The 23,699-nt window shown below is 39.5% G+C and overlaps 1 protein-coding gene across 14 annotated transcripts in view; it reads left to right on the top strand.

Moving 5' to 3' along the window:
* LOC118167599 (cytosolic phospholipase A2 beta-like) overlaps nt 1-23,699 on the top strand; it is a 49,689-nt gene that overhangs the window by 20,510 nt on the left and 5,480 nt on the right. For 9 of the 14 annotated variants that reach the window (XM_035327123.1, XM_035327127.1, XM_035327125.1 and 6 more), the window contains 17 exons: nt 5,708-5,780; nt 6,595-6,771; nt 7,428-7,564; nt 8,291-8,422; nt 9,604-9,662; nt 12,560-12,602; nt 13,814-13,877; nt 14,233-14,360; nt 14,485-14,595; nt 15,655-15,692; nt 16,610-16,745; nt 17,746-17,882; nt 18,135-18,357; nt 18,967-19,084; nt 20,114-20,251; nt 21,471-21,575; nt 22,133-22,318. In XM_035327123.1, the coding sequence (XP_035183014.1) occupies nt 5,708-5,780; nt 6,595-6,771; nt 7,428-7,564; nt 8,291-8,422; nt 9,604-9,662; nt 12,560-12,602; nt 13,814-13,877; nt 14,233-14,360; nt 14,485-14,595; nt 15,655-15,692; nt 16,610-16,745; nt 17,746-17,882; nt 18,135-18,357; nt 18,967-19,084; nt 20,114-20,251; nt 21,471-21,575; nt 22,133-22,318 (2,005 nt within the window). Of the gene's footprint in view, nt 1-5,707; nt 6,772-7,427; nt 7,565-8,290; nt 8,423-9,603; nt 9,663-12,559; nt 12,603-13,813; nt 13,878-14,232; nt 14,361-14,484; nt 14,596-15,654; nt 15,693-16,609; nt 16,746-17,745; nt 17,883-18,134; nt 18,358-18,966; nt 19,085-20,113; nt 20,252-21,470; nt 21,576-22,132; nt 22,319-23,699 lie in introns of those variants that run through there. The other 5 variants (XM_035327128.1, XM_035327129.1, XM_035327131.1 and 2 more) reach the window with 5 other exon arrangements.

Genomic DNA, 23,699 nt, shown 5'->3' with positions numbered 1-23,699 from the left:
TAGCAACAAAGCACAATTTATATTACTTTAGCTGAAGGGGGGAGTTCTAATGAGCTGATTTAGCTATCTTTCATGTTTACAGCGAGTGTGATTCTAGTGGAAGTATTTCTTGTTTGGACTTGAGTTTTCCAATAGTAAGTTCCATTCAGAGATTTTAGCTGATAGTTTTTTGTACAGATGAACAGAATTATTGGCTGAGAGTTATGTTCTTGTGTATCTTTAAAAGGTAGTGGGTGCCGTGTCTGAAATGGAAGATGTGAACAATTTGCGAATGAAACATTCTTCGTGTATCAAACCCTATGTCAAATTTTACAGCAAATAAAATGAATATGGGCATTCCTGGGGTTTAGATGTAGTGGAAAACAATGTTACATGATATGGCGCATGGAGAATTATTAATCGTTAAGATTAAAGAATATTTACTGTAGGCAGTAATATTTGCTGGTGAAGTTAAAGATCCAGCTGTCGGTAGCTTAAATAGACAGACTGAATGCTACGATAAAAATATTCAAACATTTGGTGCTCAGGGCAAAGAATATAAACTGTAAATGTAAAGTACTCTCTGGATAAAATTTGTATTTAATCTGTCTACCTACCTGTTAGATCCAGAGTTATATATCTATCTTAGATATAAATATTATCTATCGATTTTAAATATCTATTTTGTATCTAATAAAATAGCACTGGATCTGAAAGACAGGTAGATAGTGTAGATAAAATTTTACCTAGAAAGTCTCCATTACAGAGAAGGTTCTTGCATTTGATCCTAATGCTGCAACTGCTGTTCTCTGAGTTTAGACATAATCCTACTTGATAGGCAACACTGCCAAAATGTTAGAGTGCAAGCATAGCTTCAGGTCAGAAAGCTTCTATTCCCAAGGAAGAATATTCATTCAGTACTGTAGGTAGCTGTCAGGCAAATGCATTTTTCAGTATATTTAAATTGGTAAATAGAGACAGAATTCAGACCCTAGTGGTTTTGTGGGTTTATTTTTCTTTTAAATTAAAATTCAAATTGTCTGGAAAGTGTGGATACTTCTTGCTATCTAGGAAGGCCTAATAAAAGTCTCCCAGTTAGGTTTTTAGCATTTAAATATGCTACCAAGATGAACAATATTCATTTGGAACTTTCAGGGGATGTTTCTAACTTTCATAACAGGGTCTTTTCTATGCTCAGATAAGAATAATTGGTCTTTAGAAGTTTTATTTTATGAACTAGGAAATAATTTTTCTGTGGTAAGATACTCAGAAATTCTGCCAATTCTACCTTGAGCAACCCACTTATACATGTAAAGAGATGACTGAGAGTATGAAGAGGGGACACATCTCAAATCTACAATGACTCTTCAAACACTCCGTCACTGATAACATTAAATTACAGTAAATGTTCGTAAAGCAAATTAGATTTACTTATCAACGGTTCAACTTCCAATTATAAGATTTTGGATAATTGTGATTCCCAAGGAAAATGAGGCTTACATGCTCATGTTTGTTCCTTCTATCCCCTCTCCTAGTTTTGCGTATTTCTTCAGTTAGTTGGTTGTCCCACCAAAATTTTGCATTCCTCTAATTTCAATGGAAATAGGCATCTGGGTAGAAGGGCAAGCTGCAAGCAGTATTGGCATTGATAGAGTGGCTAATAAGCTCAGCCCACATTAGCTATTAGAGAATCTGTGTGGAAGTGAGTGTTTTGGAACCAGGCTGGTCATGGAGGTCATGAAACTTTTTTCTTTTTAAGTTTATAGCTTTAACCTTCATTTAATAGATTGTCTCCAAACTGTATTTGAACCAAATCATCAGTATCTAAGATAAAATAAATGATGAGAATATGCCAAATTATTATATTTGTTGTGAGTTCTTCTGTATAAGTCGTTGTACTGCTTCTAGTACGCCACTGGGGAAAGAAAAAGTAATGCGTGAAAGCAGGTAATTAGTTATGCCTAAAAGATACTGATAAAGCCGGGAGATAACCCTAAAGCTATTTGCAGAATGCCAAAAGACAGGAAGCAGACTCTTCATAGAAAACTCTTCATATAACCTGTTGTTATTCCATGGTGGCAACTCTGCTCAGTGAAGTACTTAGTTTTGGGACAGGGGAAGTGCAACGCTGAGGTGCCAGTCGGACTCCAACATGTGGTGTTGGGAGGAGGTTCCCAGGTTGCCAGGCTCTGCAGAAACTTCTCCTCCAGAAGAATAATCTACTAGTGAAGGTAGCCATGAGGCCTTCATGGAGCAGCATGGTGGGGCAATATGGAGTGGAATCAAGGATGTGGAGCTCTCAATAGGTTTGGTTCTTTCACTGCCATCCAAAGACAGTCTCAGTAGACTTCTTATTAATGAGCTTTGAGAAGCTCATATACTGTCAAAGTTGTCTTTTTGGCATGAAACCCTGAAGTGACTAACTACCTGTAAACAGGTGAGAAGGCTAATTATGTGTCCTCCTGAAGCTGACAGGCATATGACTATCCTCTGGAAGCCAGACAGTAGGCCAGCAAATGTATACAATTATTACAATCATTGAGAGGTTGGCAACGGATGTGAATTTTCAGTTTGTCTAAGGTTTCATGCAACTGTAGCAATTCTTCCATGCTAATTTTATCTCCTGTTTATCAACTTTTCTCTATTTTAGACCTGAAATTGCTCCCCCAAAACTTGCTTTTGGAGTACAGAAATGTAGTTTAATGCTAAATGCTATCAAGTGGAAAGATTTTGTGTGTGTGTGTGTGTGTGTGCACTTTTTAGCCTACTTTCTGGACATGCCACTATTTATTGGTCTGGAGTGGTTTTGTCTAGGATGCAAACATACACAGGTAGCTGATTCCTGCACTCTATCGTTGGCCTCAGTGTGGCACTATTAATTTTTCAGCAAGTAAGGATAGTTGTATTTCTAGGCAAAAATAGAATGATGTGTTTCTGGGAAGCTACATTTGACTCTGGATGTTTCCAGAGGGGATTTGTTACTTTCTGTGTGCCTATACAGGAAACTGTGTTTCCGAAAAGGAAGTGAATTGAAAGGAGCAAGATGTGTAGCTGCAAGACTGTTGAGAGCTGTCTGGATATGATGCCTGTGCTTATAATTTTGCATTAATCACACAGTATTACTCATTGTGTCTCATTTTATGGAAATCACAAATGGTATCTCTAACCACACGTATTTTTCTCTAGAAGGGTGTTCTGGAGTACCAGCACTTTTGGGCAAGGACGTTGTTTTAGACCACCCAAATCAGAACCCAGTAGGCTGCTCTGGACCATTGTAGAAGAAAATGAGCTCAGCATTTTTCTGATGAAAAAGAGAATTAGCCCAATTCTGAATGGTTACTGCAGGCTGGAGTAACTGCAGCCTTGGGAGTAGGATGGCTTCGGGCTTCCCCAGGGAATTTTCACAGCCCATAGGGTTTGTCATGGCTACCTTTACCTGTCTCAACCTGTTTATCTTTTACCCTGCAACAACACAAGGACGATGCTGCACCAACTCTGAAGTAATGGATAGTCATCTTTGATGATGTTTCGTTTGGCAGGCAGATGTTGACATTTTAAAGCAAACTGCTTGCTGTTGGAAGGGAAAGGAAGGAGGCAGGAGGCTCTCTGGCTCTAGTGGGAGAAGGTGAAAAAGCATGACACCTATCACAACAGAGACTACTCTTATAATGAACTGCAGATGCACCTTTTTTGTAAGAAATTATGAAATTTTCATCACATAAGGTTCAGAGCAAATTATATACGAACATCCATTTCTCTCAGTGAAGGCAAACTCTGAGATAATTTGGGCTTCTATTGAGCAAGGGGAAGTTGATTACAAAACAACATAGAATTAACATATTAATTAAAAACAGTCGGCCCTGTAATTGGCTACAGAATCCAATATTTCATGTTAATGAAACCTACTAGGAATGCTGACTGAGCGTTCCAGTTGGTACTTCCATGTTAAATAACTATTTGCATGGGAAAATTAAAGTCAAATTATTTCAGTGGGCAACTAGAGTAATTTGGAAGTGTCCTCACTGGAACTTGTAATGTCTATAATGTGTTAAACTTGGAATGTTTTAAATATTTCAGGAGGAAAATACAATGGGAATGCTTCTTGTTCCACAAGAATAAATGTCTTGCATTTTTATACAAGAAGGTGTTTTGATCAACTAAGAATCCAAGAGACAGTGTAATTTGTGATTTTGTAGGTTTACCAACAAGGTTTCTCTGCTTAGGTGACTCTTGAATATCAACCTGATTTTTTTTTTTTTTTTCCCCAAAGGATGTAACTTTAAAATTGGCATCATAATATTTAATATTAAGCCTTCATTTGGATGTGCTAATTCACAGTTAAAATGGTATATATCTGACGTAACATCTTACCTCTAAACAAAATTGAATGAAGCTGAATGAAAGCAATTCTCATTTCTAATAAAAATACTCAATAGTTGCCACCCCATTGTAAAATAATTTCTGGTTAAGTGTAGTGACTGCTTCTATGGAGGGGTTCCCCTTTCCCCAGCTCCTAATATCTCCGAAGATAATAATTTCAGTGTCAACTAATCATGGTGCTAGCTTTCAAAATAATACTGTCAAATTATTTCTTAGAGTGTAGTGGGATACTCTGGTTTAGACAAATAGATATGATGTTTCAGTCAGTATGTAATTTAAACTGCCATTAAAACTAATGGAATACTTCCAACATCCTGTGGTCTTGTTTTAATTTATTAGTTATAGCAGGACTGTTTGTTGTTTATGCTTATTATTGCTGACACGCCAAGCTAGTATGAAAAAAAGATAAAACACTCAAAATCAAAAAGAAATGTTCCAATTTGAAAAAAGAAGGAAATACTTTCCTTAATTAAAATTATTATTGTCTCTGCATGTGTGTTCATTTAGGATTATCAGAATATCTTTTAAATGTGCTGAATGTTTTCTGACTAGCTTAGGCTGGGAAGCTTAATTCTTTGTTAGAGTTAGGAACAAGTAACTTGAAATAAGCATTACAATGATACATTGCCTATGACAGAAATAAATCTCATGTCGGGAAGAGCAATGGTCCCATTCCCATTAGGTGTATTCAAGACACCTAATGATGTGGCATTCTGTGGTATTATGCCTCCAAAGCAAGGCACTTTTTTCTTCATCTAAAGGGCCTCAGCTGGGCCTATGATCCAGTCACTTAAAGTCTGTAGTGCATTCTTGATGCCTTTTGGTGAACTTGGCGTACTTAGGAGCATCATGCAAATGTACTCCTACCTGGGATACAAAATTGAAGATTTTAAAGCACTTTACCAACTGCCATGTCCAGGCCCCAGTGTCAGCGCTGTGCCAAGACCAGGAAGGCAGGTGTGAGTTTCTATTATCGCCTTCCAAAGGCCCAGTTTTGATCCAGCTGTGGCACAAGATCCTCTGCAGGTTGGCAGTACAGCCATCACCGTGGGCATGCATGCACCAGCTTGTTTGAAAAGAGACACCTCTAGGGTGACTACAGAAGCTTTCTGTAGCACTGTCTGAGTTCCTGTCTTCTTTCTTTTTCTGTCTTCACTTACTCGAGCTACTTGGCAAATAGTCAGTCCAGTGTGTAATCATGTTTCATCTTAGCAACTTCTACAGGAAGGTGGTCCCCTCACTTCAACCAGGCAAACAGCAAGGACAGACAGTCCCCTGTACTACTCAAAATACATATGATTTTTATATTATGAGCTGATGAAACTAATTGCATTTGTTTTCTCTGCAGATGAAGATTTGTCCCATCTACTTGCTTTCCGTAAGAATCATACAAGCCAGGAACATCAAATCAAGAGACCTGTGTGAGTTGTGGTTTGCTTGTGCTTTTAGTCACCTCTAGAGTTTACACAGTGAGCAATGTTCCTAAGTTCTGAAGGTATACAAATAAAGTACGTAAAGCAGAGCAATAGAATTATTAATGCCAGGGCTATAATTAGATCAAATGCCTAGGCCATATCTAGTGGCATTTCAGAGAAATTGTAAAATCTAAGACTCCCAGGTGAACTTCTGGACCAATAAGAGAAGGTAGACCATGTGAGGGCACTGCAATCTGTAAATCTGCTTGGAGTTGTTTGGTTTTGATGTTCTTAGTGGGCATACATCATATCATGGGCAGGCATTTTGCCACACAGGACAGGTATTTAGGAACCTTTTATTGAAATGTATCGATTATACACCATAGTCAAAGGTAAATTAGAGAATTTCAGGCCTTCTAAAATACAGAGTCATTAAGAGTATTTCATGTTAAATGATGTTTGCTAGTTTCTGGCTAAGGAGAGCCTCTGCAGATCAGCCCTAAGCACATGCTGAACATGCAGGCAAAACAGATTTTTACATGTACTTTTGTATTCAACATTCTTTCACTCATTATCTCACCCTCACAGCTTCCTATGGCTCCTTCTCAAGGTGTCTGATGGATCAGCCATTCAGGCTGTCATTTTTTTGCAGTGTCCTATGTGTTTCTCAGCCAGTAGAAGGACCTTGAGCTGCCTTTCTTACACTCTCACTCTACTTCAAATACCATGTAGCGACATCCAGAGGTGGACACTAGAAAAGAGATAGCGTGACCTGTATTTCTAAGAGTTTCAATGACCTGTTCTATCTACTCTATTGAAGGGACAGTTCCACTTTCCTGCCAAAACTTTGCGGGGCAATGTTATTCACTGCTTGATACCAGTCTGAAGTATTTAGGCATCTCGGGCTGCAGTAGACATCTTCAGTCAAGTCCAGACTCCAGCTCTGAAAGACATCATCTCGGAGATTTCTTTTCACACCGATGTCAAGCTCCACAAAGTAAATGAACTTTCCCACCCTGGCTCTTCCCAAAGGATGGCTGCTCCAGGCACTGACTGCACTAATGATAAAGAATAGGTTTAGGGTGGAAATGAGAAGATTTCTGACTTACTCATGTCTTTGAATTCTTGGGCCCACACCAGCCTTTAGCTGCAACAGGTCTTCTTCCTTGGTAGCTAACACTTCTAGACATCAGGCATGTCCCCTCTGTTTGTTTGTGTTGTGAGACAGCAAGCCAGTCTCATCTCGTCTTCTCTGTAATATGTGTTTTCTTTTCCTGTAATAGTCCTAATAGACCTTTTTGGAACTAGCATTGCTTTCAGCTAAACTTCTTTTTAAACACAGTTGACTGGAATGGTAGGGAATATGCCTGATGAATGGTCAGTGGGCTCTTTTCTGCCTCTTTGTCTTCACACAGGAAACACTGCTCTTAGTGTGTCTTGTGTGTGCATGTGTGCATGTGTATATTTGCAACTTGTAGTTACCCAGGAATTAGGTAGTATACTAAGATGGTTTTCCTTGGTGCCTCTAACCAATGATCTCTTATTTAAAAAACAAACAACAAAAAAAGTATTTATTAATTCCCAGAATCACGGCCTTGCCCTACTTTTCATCTATAATATTGGCATTGGGATTTTAATTGTTTTCTGCTGCAGTGACTGCATCAGACTGCTATGTGCGCTTGTGGCTGCCATCTGCTTCAAATGAAAAGCTTCAGACCAAAACCATCAAGAATTCTGACAACCCTGTCTGGAACGAGACTTTCTACTTTAGGATCCAGAGAGAAGTTGAGGTAGTAAAAAACCAGTGATTTTACCATTTTGAATAGCTGGGAGTCCTCATTTGACACCATGTGGGTCAAATGTACTAAATAACTTAAAACAATGCTTAACAGAATTTGCAAGTGACTCATTAGCACAAAACAGCAGACATACGGAGTAGTGTTCCCTTCAGATAGCTGTAGACATCTGTGATACATACGCCTATATCTGAGCTAGTCTAGATTCCCCTTGTTGTTGCCTGAGAGAAATAAGTACTGCTGTCGCATGCCTCATCTCTGGGCTATTTTGGATGGTTAATATAGAAAAAGCATTCCCTCCACGGGTTGTAAGGGAAGGGTAGAGGAGTTGCTGTGGTTTAGAGAGCAAAGTTGCACTGTGATGACTTCAGCTGATGAAATTAATCCTACCCTAAGCTATGTAGTTAAGTGAACTTTGGGAATGAAGAAACCGAATAGTTATATTTCTTGGACGGGTTATCAGAGAGTGGTACAGAGCACTGAGCATCTTTTTTTTTTTTTTTTTTTTTTTTTTTGCCTTGGAATTGTGGGAGTTCTCTGTTAGTAGTTGTCTTCTATTCAATTATGTTTCCCAAAGTTGGATTTAGTGATCAAGTTCGACATTAGCAGACTCCTGAAAGAAAGCACAGTGCTAGTCAATCAGTAGCAAAAGTCTGTAATATTTTTTTTTTTTTTAAACAGCAGCTCAGTAAGTTCATATTTATTTTCTTCTACTACCAGAACGTTTTAGAATTGGCAGTGTGTGATGAAGATCCACTTACGAAAGATGACATGCAGTTCACAGTTCTTTTTAATGTTGCTAGAGTCAGACCTGGAGAGAGAGTCCGTGAGACATTTGCTTTGAAATCAGAGGTAAGGACTGAAAATACATGGACAGATCTTTTTTTCCATTTTGGCTTCTGTGTTAGGTGAGGTTTGGGTCTGCATAAACAGATATCCTCATATATTGATATAATTATCAATATCTCATCAAATCAAGTATCATTGTGCTGGATTTTCATGACTTCAAAAATCTCTTTTAATAGATTCAGAAAATGAAGTTGCTTCTCTCCCATGCAACTGTCTCTGTGCAGACAAAAAAGTGATAATAACTAGCATCTGTAATACAGTCATTTTCATCTTTTATAATCCCGCAAATAATTTTCTTACTTTTTAGCTTTATTCCACTTTTCCCATGCTTAAAGGACATTTCCTCATAAATTACAACTTCTTATTAAAAACTTGAAGACAATCCACTAACCAGTTGAATTAAATGATTCTTTCAGCCTTCTCCTGTTCAGGTTCATGCTGGGTTTCCTTCTAGTTGATTCAGATTTCCATAGCCCATAATAAAGGCATGCCTGTTATACTAACGTCTTTGGCATTCTGTTAAGGAGCTCATGAAAGAGAGTTGACCAGGGTACAAAACTGGGATAGTTCTATGACATCTCCATGAGCTGTGGCTGAGGAACTGCTACACACTCATTACAGGAAGGAGACAGTCCATACCTAGAAGAACAGCTACTTCCCAAATATTGAAAGCTGTTAACAGGGATCCTCCTAGTGACTGCAGGCTGGTGGCAGGCATTTCTCAGCCATTTCTGGCTGAGTCACTGGGAAATAACATGATTCAATAACATCCTCAGTCTGGAGCGCTCTTGCCCCCTTCATCTCTGCTGAATTCAATGTGAATGTGATTTAAATAGTTTGTACACAGAAATGACACTGGAATTAGTGATATTTGTTGTTGGGCTTCAATACCTTTCTCCCAGGCAGACCGTCTTTGCTGAAAGATATATTTCTGTTTCAGCCAAGCTTTTCCTCTCTGACGGTATCTTTGGAAGGATGTATAGTACTACATATCCCATGATGGGAGAACATTAATCTTACTTGCCTTTCCAGAACCTGTGGTTTCCATTGCAATCTTAGCTTTTTTGGTAACGTTAGCAGAAGAGATATCAGCCATGGAAGTGCAACTCTTTTCTGATGTGTCTCTACTAGTGAACTCTTGCAGCCTCCAATAATCCCTATGTATTTTACCCTTTTCCTTTTAGAAAGAGAGGTGCTCTAAGAAATGGGAAAGTTTGGAAGTGGAGTTCTGGATGGAAAAAATGTGAGTAAAATTCCAAAGCTGAAAGGTTTAGTTCTGCAAGGCAGTATAATATCTCAGAGAAAGAGGAAATTCTTCCAGCTACTCCTTACAGCAGTGAGCTGAGATTGCTGTTTCAATTTCTTTTTTAACCTTAGCTTCCTCAGCTACTTCTGTCTTTTAGTGTATCTTATACAAGTTTTACCTTATGTTTGGCACCTAAATCCTGATGATGGAAATGTAGTAATGTTGGCAGGATTCAATAACTTGCACACAAGATGCATACAAGACCTAAGAGAGGTGCTCTCCAATCTGTTGATACTAATATAACAATGCCTTGAACACTTTAGTTTTTCTAAATGACCAGGAAATGTGTATTATTACCACAAAATATATGTAGAATGATGTAGAAAAATCATTAGGTGCATCATAGCATAGTTAAACTGAAAAAACATGCAATCAACAAATAGTAAAATTAAGGCCCTCCTCCTCAAATTGGTAATCAGCTTTGGAGGAGAACAAATCCCATAAGATAAATTTTCTCTCTCTTTTAAATGCTATCAAAAATTTGACTGAAAAAAATCCTACCTACACTGCATTATCTGTCCAGTTTTTAATGTTACAAAAACATAATATTTTTGACACCGTCTCCCACTGCATTCTCCTCAAGAAACTGGCTGCTCTTGGCTTGGACTGGCGCACGCTTCGTTGGGTTAGAAACTGGCTGGATAGCCGGGCCCAGAGAGTTGTGGTAAATGGAGTCAAATCCAGTTGGAGGCCAGTCACTAGTGGCGTCCCCCAGGGCTCGGTGCTGGGGCCGGTCCTCTTTAACATCTTCATCAATGATCTGGACGAGGGCATTGAGTGCACCCTCAGTAAGTTTGCAGATGACACCAAGTTAGGTGCGAGTGTCGATCTGCTCGAGGGTAGGAAGGCTCTGCAGGAGGATCTGGATAGGCTGCACCGATGGGCTGGGGTCGACTGCATGAAGTTTAACAAGGCTAAGTGCCGGGTCCTGCACCTGGGGCGTAATAATCCCAAGCAGAGCTACAGGCTGGGAGATGAGTGGTTGGAGAGCTGCCAGGCGGAGAAGGACCTGGGAGTGATAGTGGACAGTCGGCTGAATATGAGCCAGCAGTGTGCTCAGGTGGCCAAGAAGGCCAACGGCATCCTGGCTTGTATCAGAAATAGTGTGACCAGCAGGGTTAGGGAGGTGATCGTCCCCCTGTACTCGGCTCTGGTGAGGCCGCACCTCGAGTACTGTGTTCAGTTTTGGGCCCCTCGCTACAAGAAGGACATCGAGGTGCTTGAGCGGGTCCAAAGAAGGGCGACGAAGCTGGTGAGGGGCCTGGAGAACAAGTCCTACGAGGAGCGGCTGAAGGAGCTGGGCTTATTCAGCCTGGAGAAGAGGAGGCTCAGGGGCGACCTTATCGCTCTCTACAGATACCTTAAAGGAGGCTGTAGAGAGGTGGGGGTTGGCCTGTTCTCCCACGTGCCTGGTGACAGGACGAGGGGGAATGGGCTAAAGTTGCGCCAGGGGAGTTTTAGGTCAGATGTTAGGAAGAGCTTCTTTACTGAAAGGGTTGTGAGGCATTGGAACAGGCTGCCCAGGGAGGTGGTGGAGTCACCATCCCTGGAAGTCTTCAAAAGACGTTTAGATGTAGAGCTTAGGGATATGGTTTAGTGGGGACTGTTAGTGTTAGGTTAGAGGTTGGACTCGATGATCTTGAGGTCTCTTCAAACCTAGAAATTCTGTGATTCTGTGAATATAGTCTGTTTAAAACTAACTTCATGATTAGAAGGAGAAACTGTGAATAGGGTTTCTTAGTCTTAAAGATGGAATGGCTGCAGAAAAACAAAACAAAACAAAAACAAAACAACAACAAAACAACAACAACAACAACAAAACCCTCTGGTATTCTTGATTAACACAATGTAGCTCAGAAAATCTATTTAATTTATCTGTGGAAGACACCTTAAGTGATGGTGCAAGCATCCCCTGCAAATGTGGAAGCAATCACAGCCAGATGTACAAAAAGCACAGAATGAGATGAAGTGCCTGGAAACTGGACTGAGCAGATTCAGACTAGAAATAAGAGGAACATTTTTCACAGTTCAAGTTACAAAGCATGTGGGAAATTCTTCATCCCTGGAAGTGAAACCTAGTTATCTATGTGTAAATACATTCTACTGCTGAAATAGAAGTTACAGGGCTTGATATGCTGCTTGGTAAAATGTCCTGGACTTTGCAGAAAGTCAAAGATTACATACTGCATAACTTCAGTGGTCCTTTCAGATCTATGGAAGCACTTATGAATGTGTGTAACATAGTGCCATTGGAGTACTAGCCTTAATTAGAGATTATGTTAGTAGAATCTATAGGTTACTCATGGTATTAAATAACTACTTCCATTCAGTGACAAACCTAGGATTTACAAGGTAAAATGTCTGGAACAAAGACTTTATATTACTTAGCCATATGTTTTCCAGTCATACATATGATGTGACCTAATTCTTATTTGCCGTTCTTTGGTGACCAGTTGTACATTATAATCTGGATCAGACAGAAATGCCTGTCCTAATAAGTATTTGGAGAGTACATTAATAGTAGTCTTTGCTTTTCCCAAGCCATGTGGCTATTTGTTAGGGGCAGGACGTGATTCCACATAGACCAACACCTTTTTCTTCTGTAGTTTTAAGAATTGGTATTTTTATGGGCTCTCCTGTCTTCTTGTTTAGCAACTGCATTTTGGTTCATATGCTTAGCAGATAATTGTGTATTATGCCTTTCAGAAAACAAATTATGACACTAATATAACTATATTCAATTTATGAAGAAAAGGTCATAAAACTGCTATTAAAAAAATAAATACTTGGTACTCACACATATTTTGTTTGTTTTTTTGCTTCTGTCTTTTTAGTCCTGGCCCTCCAGAGTATGTCATTACCAATGATGTCCTAGTGGTAAGGTTCAAATATGAATTTAGTTTGGAGTGACTTTTCCTTCATTTGTTTTTCTACTTTTCTCCCTGGCCATCTGGCATTTTACAGGGAGAGCAGAAGCTACTGTTATTGATACGAGCGTGGTCGACAGTATAAAAGAAAAATGTGGGACAGTTCCCCTTGGTTACGATTTAAATGTTGTCCACTCTATGCAAAAAGAGAAACTGTGTTTCTTGAAGTTCTCATGTATCAGTGTTTTGCCCAGTTATGGTTTGCTAATATTTCAGCATCCTGTGTTGGTTGGCATTCAAAGTGAAATGTGTTTCATGTAATATAGCGTGGCATTTGGCAGGAAGAACAAAGGTTTGAAAGGGATGAGTCTATAGAAGAAGACATCAATAAGTAGTCAATGTGCTTATGACTGGAAGGTTATCTAATGTAGTAGCTTTATAGGAAATGAGTTTTTTAATGAAGAGCTATTTTAATTGTTGAAACACGGAGTCCTCTTGTGGTATTAGTCAGCATGTGGTCCATTACCTATCTCCTTGGGCTGGCCCAGCAGCAAAGGAGTACAAAGCACTTCATGCCAACCACTCCAAGCATGTGTATGATTTCCAGATGCTAGCCTTTAATACCCATGCGGCAAAGTAATACATATTCTGTTCTTTCCCCCTCATTTTCTGTGTGAGGCATAAGAGCTGTAATGATTGGCATGCGTTGTTCCTGAAATGGCTTGGAAAACTGTCCTGGCATGAGTTATTAAGGGTGAACTATAATGACTCAGGTGGGACGGTAGGGTGGAATAAATCCATGATCAGAACCAACAAGAAGATGCTTTGTAGACGAATCACGGCCACGATACACTAAAACTCATCATCAGGTGGTTTCCTCCCACCCTTCCTAAGTAATTATCATATATATATGTGTACTTGAGTTTGGGCAACTCAAGTGTTGTGCAGAGATTCCTGATTTGGGGATAACTTCAATGGGTATAATCACCTCTGTCAATGCACCACTGTATGGACAAGCTAGTTGTAAAGCATTATAACTGGGCTACTGTTCTGAAATAATGAGCTCTGAATTTCTTCTTGTACAGCTAGATTGCTTCCAGCACTGAGTCCAGTTTAGGCTAGCCCTGTATTATAGCTACTAGCTGGCTGCATGATGGTTTGTTATTTGCTGCAGATACGGCATTTGCTATTTTCAAACTTTTCCACTCCTGTCTTTTACAGTCACGTGAAGTTTGGTGCTTGGAAGTGCAAGTGGACAGTAATGAAAGCAGGAAATATTTGAAAGGTACGCAGATTTCCCTGTGAAGTGAGGACACAACCAAATCATAGGCATTCATGTCCAGATGGAGACACTTCAAGATACAAAGACAACTAATAAAGACAATAAAATGCAAAGTAGTGAAAGTCCCTGAACTACCTCCAGTTGTAACTCCGATCTCTGTGTCTTTTCCTTGGAGCAATCAAATTTGGACACAGTAAACTTTGGGATAGATGCAGGAGTACAAGTTTCTGTGTTGTAGGAGACTTTGCCAGTGTGGAAACTTAGAGAGGAGTTACCATAAAGAATGTCTGCAGCAAACTTTGTTAGCTCCTTTGCCTGAACAGTGGTAATATTCTCTAAACAAATCTGTTTTCACTAGAGGGTAAAAATCTTGTGCTTACCGTGCCTGCATCTCATGAAAGAACACAGAAAGCTACAGAGGAGACAGATACTTTCTACTTCCATTGTGTGAAGGCTTGGGAGCCAGTTCTAAAAGCCAGGCTGCAGGTAATGTGCACTGCACCAAGCCAGTTCTCACACTGCTCGCTTATTTTCAGTGTCACCAAAACAGTGGGGAACTGTTGCCCTACTGAGAGTAAAATACATTTTTTTTTTTTTTTGTTCTCTGCAGAAAGTTTCTGATAAGGAAGATGACAGAAACAATTTAAGTGACACCTTAACAGTACCACTGAAATTTCTCCCTGTTGGACACAAAGTGAAAGTAACCCTCCCTGTAAGACATGTAAGTACCTCACTATTTATAAGATCTTTTGGAGAGATGACTAAAGTAACCATCAGTATTTAACATAATATCACTTGAAAAATAATTCAATTGGTAAGTCTGGGTGAGAAGACAAGATGCAAATACAAGGTTTCTGTAGAAAAAGATTAGTTTTCTCAGAGAAATATCATTTTTCTGTCCGTAAAATCAATAATTGGGGATTCATCCTGGCCATTTCTAAATGCCTGAGTTAAATGTTGAAATGTAATAAAAGACCAACCTCTGCTGTTGTCACACAGTTAAAGGAGAATGTTCAATACCCCTAGCAAGTCTTTGGGATGCCCCACTCTGTCTCTACTGTCTGTATCAAGCCTGGGTGGTTAGCTCAGTCTATATACCTAAATTTTAGGTAGCTAAAGTTAGATGAGGTGAATCTTACCCTCAGAGAACAATTTTGTCACATTCCTGTATGTATACAGTACTGATGGTAACTGGTGGACAGGTACAACTTTAAGTTGCTTTAAAAGCAGGAATGACACTGCTGTGTGACCAGATGAATCTGGTAACAACAGCCAGACATCCTTTCTCACACCGTGCAGCCAATGGGAGGCAAATACAGGAGGAAAAGAATTACTTGGCAGCATTTCTCTTACAGAAATGGGAGAATGAATGTCTGTTTCACAGTTGATTGCCCTACCTCCAGTAGCTTTTTGAAAGGATGTGGTGACTTGTATTTCCTCTCCCTAACACTGTCTTTAGCTGGATACTGTTCTTAATTCTCAAGAATGAGAGGGTGGCAGTGTGCTACTGCTGCTGAGTTAGGCTGGTTCATGGGGTCACAGTGAGTAGGAGTCCTGTTTCACGGTCTGGTCAGGTAGCCACTTCAATGCCTCCTGCCTCTCTAGCATCTCTACAGAATATGTTTGGTTTTTATTTGCTTACCTTCCCTTTCCTGCTACAATTTTCTAAAAAACTGCAGGGGGGTGGTGGTGGGGTATTTCAGGAGTCATTGAAAATCTGAATTTCTAAACTTTATTTTCACAGTCATTCACATTCCTGCTCACGTTTCTTTGTTTACAGAATGTGCCATTGCAGCTGTACCTCCAACTAAATGATTGGTAAGGGGACTGTTTTGTTTCTCTACAAGTTGTATTACTCTTTGAACATGGAATTCTAGAGCAGAGTGTCCTTCATTTAGATATAAGGAATTCCAAAGACTAAGGGCAAAATACCTTGACAGTTAAGTCACCGTGAAAGAGTCACCACAACAAAGCGAAAGTAAATTGATTTGGGGCAAGAGTCATGTTAAAATGCAAAATAAATAAACAAACAAATAAATAAATGTGAATTTCAAACAGTGAGGAACTTAGTCAGATGTCCTTTGTGTCAAAGAATCAAAGACTGAGATTGGAGATTTCTTCAAAAGGGACAAGTAAGCAGGAAGAAGGCAGAGGGAGAAGGGGATTTGACTTGATCTAAACATCCAGATTCTATATGTTATTCAAACCACACACGTTTTCTTAAGAAAATAGATTTGTGACCATGGTATTATCAATAGAAAGAAGCATAAGCTAGGGAAGATGAAATATTACGCTGTAAAATAATGAGACATACAAAAAATAAAAACAAAATAATTTGAACACCTTCTTCATAATACAGTTTCTGTAGAAATCAATGGTTTAAATCCCCATGAAAGACTGTTAGGTTCTAATGACCTTTTGCTCAGAAATTCTTTGAAGGAAACATAGAAAGTATTCAAATAACAAAGCTACTGAAGGACACAAATAATCCTTTCTCTTTCCATATCTGCTGTCCTGAGCTGGCAGTAAGACTTATGCTGAAACACCAGAAAATAATGAGACTGTGTAGAAGTGAAACAGTTCATTTCTTTGCAACTGAGATCTGCATTTCTGCCTGTAAATCTAAACAGTGAATCGTGATTCTTTATCATGTTTAATAGACTGCAGTTGCTGAAAATAGATCCATGTGCATTTTTAACACTAATCCTGTGCCTCTGGACTTATTTATGTTGCAGCACGGAAAAACTAGATGTGCGCTTAGGATATGATCTATGCCGGGAAGAGCAGGAATTCTTGCAAAAAAGGAAGAGAGTGGTTGCCAGTGCCCTGAAAAGGGTTCTTCATTTGGAAAGAGATCTACATGGACACGAGGTCTGTGAGCTGGAATCCGAGCATGGGCTGTGGGCCTATTGAATTTGGATTGGCACAACTCCCCACAAACCTTCTAGTAGTTTTTGCATATTGGTGACAAACCCATTGATTTGAATGGCAGCATAACTGAAGTTCTCGGAGTGGCATATCCCATACTCATCTAAAATTTCAGCTCAGCTATTCAGGCCTCCATTCTCTTCATTTGGCCAAATTCCTAAGGACAGAATATATCCGTCTTCAAGGTCAGAGTTTCCAACAGTGTGATGCGGCAGGTCAGCACAATATGAGGCATTGGTATGTTCTTTGAGACACAACACAGACAGCCAGATAATCCAAAATAAGTAGGAAAACAGGAGTGTTTGAAATTCACCTCCTGTGGAACTTTGTGAAATCACCGTAATGTCCCTTCTTTAGGCTTATATTTTTTTTCATTTTCCAATCACTTTTCACAAAAAGTCGAAATTATTCAGAATGGAGAAAGAACATTTTCTAACAAGCTCCAGCTGAAGCATGGTTTGTTGCCAAGACCCAGGGTGAATTCTAAAGTGAACATTTATTTTCTTGATGGAATTTTATTTGTTGAATGGACACTGTCCAAAGAATCATTTTGTTTGCTTAATATCTTTTTTCCTGAACTCTGTTCAGGACTTCCTTGAATCCATTCTTAATTATGTTTACTGAACTTTTATTATTTATAGTTAAATCTTATCATTATCTGTTACAAATCATAGCAATTCCAATTGTGAAGAAAACAGAAAGGAAGAAGGGTTAAAATCACTGAATTTTAACAGTTTCCAAACTCATCCAAGCTTTGAGATTATGAAAACCCTCTGAGTGTCTGGAGGTTAATTTAAATAAAGTACTGGTAGAGACTGGCTGAACATTGATTTAATTTCATTGTCCTTCAATAAAGTCTGCTCAAGAAATTGTAGGAGCTGCAATTAGGCTTTTCCAAGTAGGCAAGTGAGTAACTTTCTGAAGATGTTTATGTTTTGAACAGGTCCCAGTAATAGCTGTTATGGCAACAGGCGGAGGCCTCAGAGCAATGTCAGCTATGTTTGGCCACCTCTTGGCTCTTCAGAAGCTAAATCTGTTGGACTGTGTTACCTATCTCACTGGGGCTTCTGGCTCAACATGGTGAGTACAGAAGATGCGATTTGTATTTGGAATGACTGACACCACATTTCCACATAGTGAGAGAGATGCATTTATTTCAAAGTCTTATGTTATTAGTACGTGAACATAATTCCCTGGTAAAGCTATTACGGTTGGCTCTCTATCATAACTTCAGTTTAAGCTAGCTAGTTCTCTGCTTCGATGAAAGTATCTGGGTAAATACAGTATTTTGCATTATGAAATGTATGATTCTCTAAGATTTTTGTTCTTTAGGACCCTAGCAGACCTGTATGAGCATGCAGATTGGTCACAGAAGACTCTGGAGGGGCCACTCAGAGCAGTAAAAGAACAAGTGACAAAATGCAAACGCAACCTTATGTCTATGGAACATCTGAAATATTATCACAAGGAACTTGATGAAAGGGCAAAAGCTGGACACGTCTCATCTTTTACAACCTTGTGGTCACTTGTTCAGGAAATGTTCTTACATGAACGGGTATGTACCACAGTACCACGTACGTTGTCCTGCCACAGATTTGAGAAATGTCCACTTGTCTTCTCTGGCATTTCCCTCTTTGTTTGCATGACATAATGCGAGGAACAAATCCAGAGCAACTGAGGCATTCCAGTATGATTTGTAAATAATGACAAAGGATCCCATAGCCAGGATTTTCCAGAATAGCTGGTGTGTCGGTGCCTCTGAAGGGGGGTGCCCAACAGATAGCAATTTCAGTTGGCAATTTTCAGAAAGAACTGAGCAACCCTCCACCCCCCCAACAGTCAGGTGTTTTAATGTTTCTATTTGGACGCTTAAGAACTAGAATAACCTGCCCTCTTGTGAACATTAGTCTGAGCCTTAGTAAAGATCTATTGGACATAGACAGTCAAGGCACTTTGATATTAATGTACGGGTCGGTAGATATCAAAAAGGCAACCAGGAAGGAAAATACAGGAACATGAAAGAAAAGGTCTTTCAAGAAAATGTGACCCACAGATTCCTCTGGGTAATAAAACACCTGTTGTCTATCAGTACTCATGTAGATTGTCAGTGGTTTTGCCTTATGCTTTTCCAGAGGTTTACTGTGATTTTTATTTGTTTGATTAGCCAAGAAAGTACAAACTCACAGACCAGCGGAAGGCATTGGAGCATGGACAAAACCCACTGCCTTTCTATGCAGTCCTCAATGTCAAAGAGGAAAAGTTCAGTACTTTCAAATTCAGAGGTAAGTATTCTTAGAGTTTCTTCTGACTCTGAGTAGGGACTAAAGAGAATTTATAGGGAGGGAGTGTATGTGTCTGGGGGGTGGGGGGGAATGCAGGAGGAATGCCTCAGTTGGTTGCCCTGACTCAGGATTCATCTTTTAATAAAATGTTTGTCTTTCTTGTGAATTGCTGGGTGTTGATTAGAAAAAGCAGATCTGCTGGATAACACCCTCAGGCACAAACAAGGCATTTCTGAAGATCTGGAATGAAGTTCTGTTTTTGCCAAATATATTGTGAGTGAGTGGAGGCAAATCATATAATCTTTTTGTGTCTTAGTTTCACACCTATAAAATGGCTATCATGGCTCCTTAGTTTGAAGAGGTGCTGTGAAATGTAATTGGCACTTACCTAAATCTCTAGAGTGGAGTATGATTGCAGTGATGGGTGTGTTGTGACACCCTTTAGATACAGACTATATTCAGCAAGAGGTACTGAAGCGAGCAGATACTGGAAAGAAAAAGCATTTAGTACTTACATGAGGCTAGGTTCACCGTTGCTGTTTTACAGGAATACCTATACAGGACAGCTTGAGTCAGGAAACTGTGTGGCCACATCCACACTGTATTACTTTCTAATTCTGAGTTGATGTGTCTTCAGGCTGCTTTCATGTAGTCTGACAGGTTTGGTTTAGTAGAGGTTTCATGCCGGTCATTCCTTGAAGGTTGGATCACACTTACATGGTGTACATTTGATGATCTTCAGTTAGAGAGACAAGTGGGATCCCAGAATTTTTATAAATATAAATCTAAGTTTTTGAAGCTATCATTATACTCTTTCTGAGGTGAAAAAGCTAGTTCCTTTTGTATGTGAATCACATCTCAGTTTTTAGGGAACTAGACGGTGTAGTTTGTAGTACAAGCTACTGATAGTACAGAGCTGCTGAGTCTAGCAAAGTTCATGTAACTTGCAGATAGCTTTATCCACAGGCGTAGGTTTTGTTTTCTTATTCTGTATGACAGTAAACATGGCATACGTCAATTTTTTTGCAGAGTGGACAGAGTTCTCTCCTTATGAGGTGGCCATACCAAAATATGGAGCCTCCATTCGTTCAGAATTTTTTGACAGTGAGTTCTTCATGGGAAGGCGAGTGAAGAAGCTGCCAGAATCTCGGATCTGCTATCTGGAAGGTGACCTAGCAATGCAGTATAGTTAATCACAACATGGTAGAAACCATGGTACTAGTTAGCTACTGTTCTGTGTGCAACAGTCCTTGCCAGCAGGTGTCTGCTCTAGGTCTTAACTCAACAGGCTTTTTACCCCTTCTGAACACTTTCTGCTCCTTGTATAGTTTCTTTTCTCCTGTCTTCTCTTTTTCTTTGGGCAAGTCTGGGACATTTGTGGCAGGGTTCCCCTTCCCATATTCTGAGTGAAACAAGAAGGTGAAGAAGGCAAGTTGAGGAAATAGTAAACCTTCCTCCTCTGCCCAGTCATCATCTCTTCAGCCTCTTTCTAGGCAGTGCATTGTGGAATTAGAAAGATCTGAAATAAAATATAATTCATCAAGAACAAGCCACAAAGGCAAGAACCATCGAAGCTTTGTGGGCTAAGAATTGTCATCTATCTCCAGTAATATTCCCTGCCCACAAGGATGAAGGAAGCCCTTTTAACCTTCACCAATTTCTTTGACTGCCTGTTCTGCCTCTAAAGACAAAGAAAACGGGAAAAGCAGCTAGTCAGAGGAATCCATCTCCCCCAGGTGGATTTGAAAGCCTTGTCAGGATTGCACCTTTTGATAACAAAAGCAAGACTCCACATCCATGAGACAAAAATCATATTTCTCACTATGAAGTCTGCTAGAGAATGAATTTGTTTCTCACATGAATACCTGGCATGGGGCTTATAACAGAGGATAGATCTTCCTTTTCTAAAAGCACACTCACATATAGAGATAATTTTATTTTGATTCCTGTACCAGTTGAACTCCACAGAAACAAAACATGCCTGAAAGAAAAAAAGAGGCCTTAGATCAACTTAAAGAATAATTCATTTTAAAGAAAGACCGTATGGTCATATGGCTGCACTCTGATTCCCTAGTCTGCTTATAATTTCTTTCTCTCACAAGTACACAGTAAGCACTCTAAAACATAGTTTGGGTGACTGATACCTCATATTTTGTTACTCTGAACTATACAGTGAGTGGTTGGGAGTAGTTATCTCTTGAGGAAGAACACTGAATTGTTGTCATCATTAAGGTTGAGCTCTCTGAGACCTACTATGTAAGCTGCGCCATAATGGGGTGAATTCATATAGGGCAACAATGTGTAGCATTGATACTTGTAATAAAAAAAGATGAAATAGTGGTTAACATGTTAATGAAGTACTTTTCCCAATTGTTTTGATTTGCAGGTCTTTGGACAAACATTTTTACTAGGAATTTGCTGGATGGCTTATACTGGTCCTCAAATTCAAATGAATTCTGGGAACGATGGGCCAAAGATATGGTAGATATAGGTAAGAGTTTCCAAATCAATACTCGTTTTTCATCAGACCGTGCTTCCTATTAAGGAGATGATTGAGGAAGTTACACTATTGCAACTGTTGGTGAATAATCTCTCACATTCTCCCTAAATCTGGTGCATGTTGTGTTGCATAGCTGTAGATCTTCCAGTACAATTTTCACCTGTGTCAGAATGATTTCTTTTGTTTCTATTTCTTTTTTTTATTATTTTGTTAACCCAGGGGCAGACTTCATGCTCGTTGCAAATGTTCTTCATTTAGAATTTGCTCACTGTCTGTTAAATGACTCCCGTGACTGTAAATGAGGAGGGGACTTTTGCTTTCAGGCAGAAGTACAAAGAAAAGTGTGTAAAAGAAAAGAACGCATGCTTGCTTTAAACAAAACCAACTATCTCTGTGTTTAAATGGGCATGTACATATATTTTTCAGCAGACTGCAAGAAACAGGAAGGGAAGAGACACACAGAAAGACAGCAAGGACAGCTAGCCTGCAAAGGTGTCTAGCAAAACAAATTGGTTATGTTTTTTCTCACAGTTCCTTCTCTATTTCAGAAAAACATTCCCCTGAGGAGGATACCACTATCATCGAACCTCCGTCTTGTTTGTCAGGGAAGTTGTATGAAATGTTTCAGGACATTATGACCAAGCGTCCGCTACTGGGAAAGTCTCATAACTTCCTGAGAGGCTTAGAATTTCATAAGGATTATATCCATCAGAAAAAATTTATTGAATGGAAAGGTAACTGCAACAAAGAGTTAGCTGCAGTGTGCAGGTAACATCTCAGATTTTTTTTAGACTTTGGAAATCTCACATTTAAAGATACTGTCTCAGGGTTTGGAAATCTGCTGAGATGGAGTTTGGTTTTATCTGTTTCTTCAGGGTTAACAGGTTAAGATGAACTAGTCCATGGGCCACTCTTTCACCTTCTGAAGAGATCTGTAATTTGAGTCACAGCATGCTCTTCTACAGGAAATTTGTCATTCTGCATAGGTTTAATAGTCAAAAGATTAAAAAAAAAAGATCAAGAAACAGAGGTAACATTAGAGGCATAAACCAGCAGGTTATTGTGTGGATCAAATTAAGGAAAAGATTGGCTGCAAAAATGTGTTTGCCCATATGTGTGGTATTTCTGCCTGATGGTTTATTCATCCAGGGACCTTTCTTTAACCCTTCAGAAACAGAAATGGCAAGATCCAACAAGAGAAAGTTAAAGCCACATAGTTTTTGACTGAATATATTAAACAAAGGTAATACCTAGACTTGATGTATAAATTGAACAGTAATTTCCTATGGCCTGTGCTCTGCAGGAGGGTGAACTAAGCAGTCATAATATTTTTACCTCAAAAACTATGAAATGTTGTGTGAAAGGTAATGGAGCTGAGCTTTTGTGTACCACAAATCTTCCTGTAATCCCAGCGTCCTCATTTATTCCACGAGCAGATATCAGTGTGGGAGGACTCCACACGAATCCGACTAATCTGACTTCAGCAAGGAAACACGTGCACTCTGCCTCCTCTGAGTCCTCTTTGGCAATTTGTGTTTTGTCTCCTCTGTTTCGTGCAAGTTGCAACACTGTTTATGTCTGGCTGCCATTGCTACCTGAAGCTTGCTGACGATAGCAAGAGGTGTGGAGTTTTTTTTTTGTGGATTAAGGCAGAGCCCACGGAGTGCCAAGTGTTTTCAGCATGTTCAGTAAGCAAAAAACCATTGTCCTAGAAGAGTCTACTCTAAGAAAACAAGTAGCATAAGAAGGGTGGGTGAGAGAAGGAAGCAAGCAAGTAGCTTAAGAAGGCGGATTAAAGATAAAATTGTCAGCCAGTAAACGTTAAAAAGTCCTTACATTTACTGACTAGCAGTTTTGTAAAGGCAAACGGGTAGAAGCAGATTTCAAGGAGGATTAGAAGGAAGGGGAATACTAAAGATTACCTCAGGGCAGATATTCTCCAAATAAAGTAAAATAAGTGGAAGGCCTGAAGTCTGGAGTGGGAAAAGGGAAAATAAAAGTCTGGAGCGGGAAACAGCAGTAGATGATGTATTGTTTTTTGTCTACCTGCAAGAGACCAAGCTAAAAGCAGAACTGGATCCATCTCTAGAACAGGGGCAGGAGTAAATGCTGTCT

The sequence above is a fragment of the Oxyura jamaicensis genome, chromosome 5 (genome assembly GCF_011077185.1).
Source record: "Oxyura jamaicensis isolate SHBP4307 breed ruddy duck chromosome 5, BPBGC_Ojam_1.0, whole genome shotgun sequence".
In the NCBI taxonomy this organism is placed as follows: Eukaryota; Metazoa; Chordata; class Aves; order Anseriformes; family Anatidae; genus Oxyura; species Oxyura jamaicensis.
Note: the sequence above shows the minus strand (reverse complement) of the source record. Positions and strands in the feature narration are given on the sequence as shown.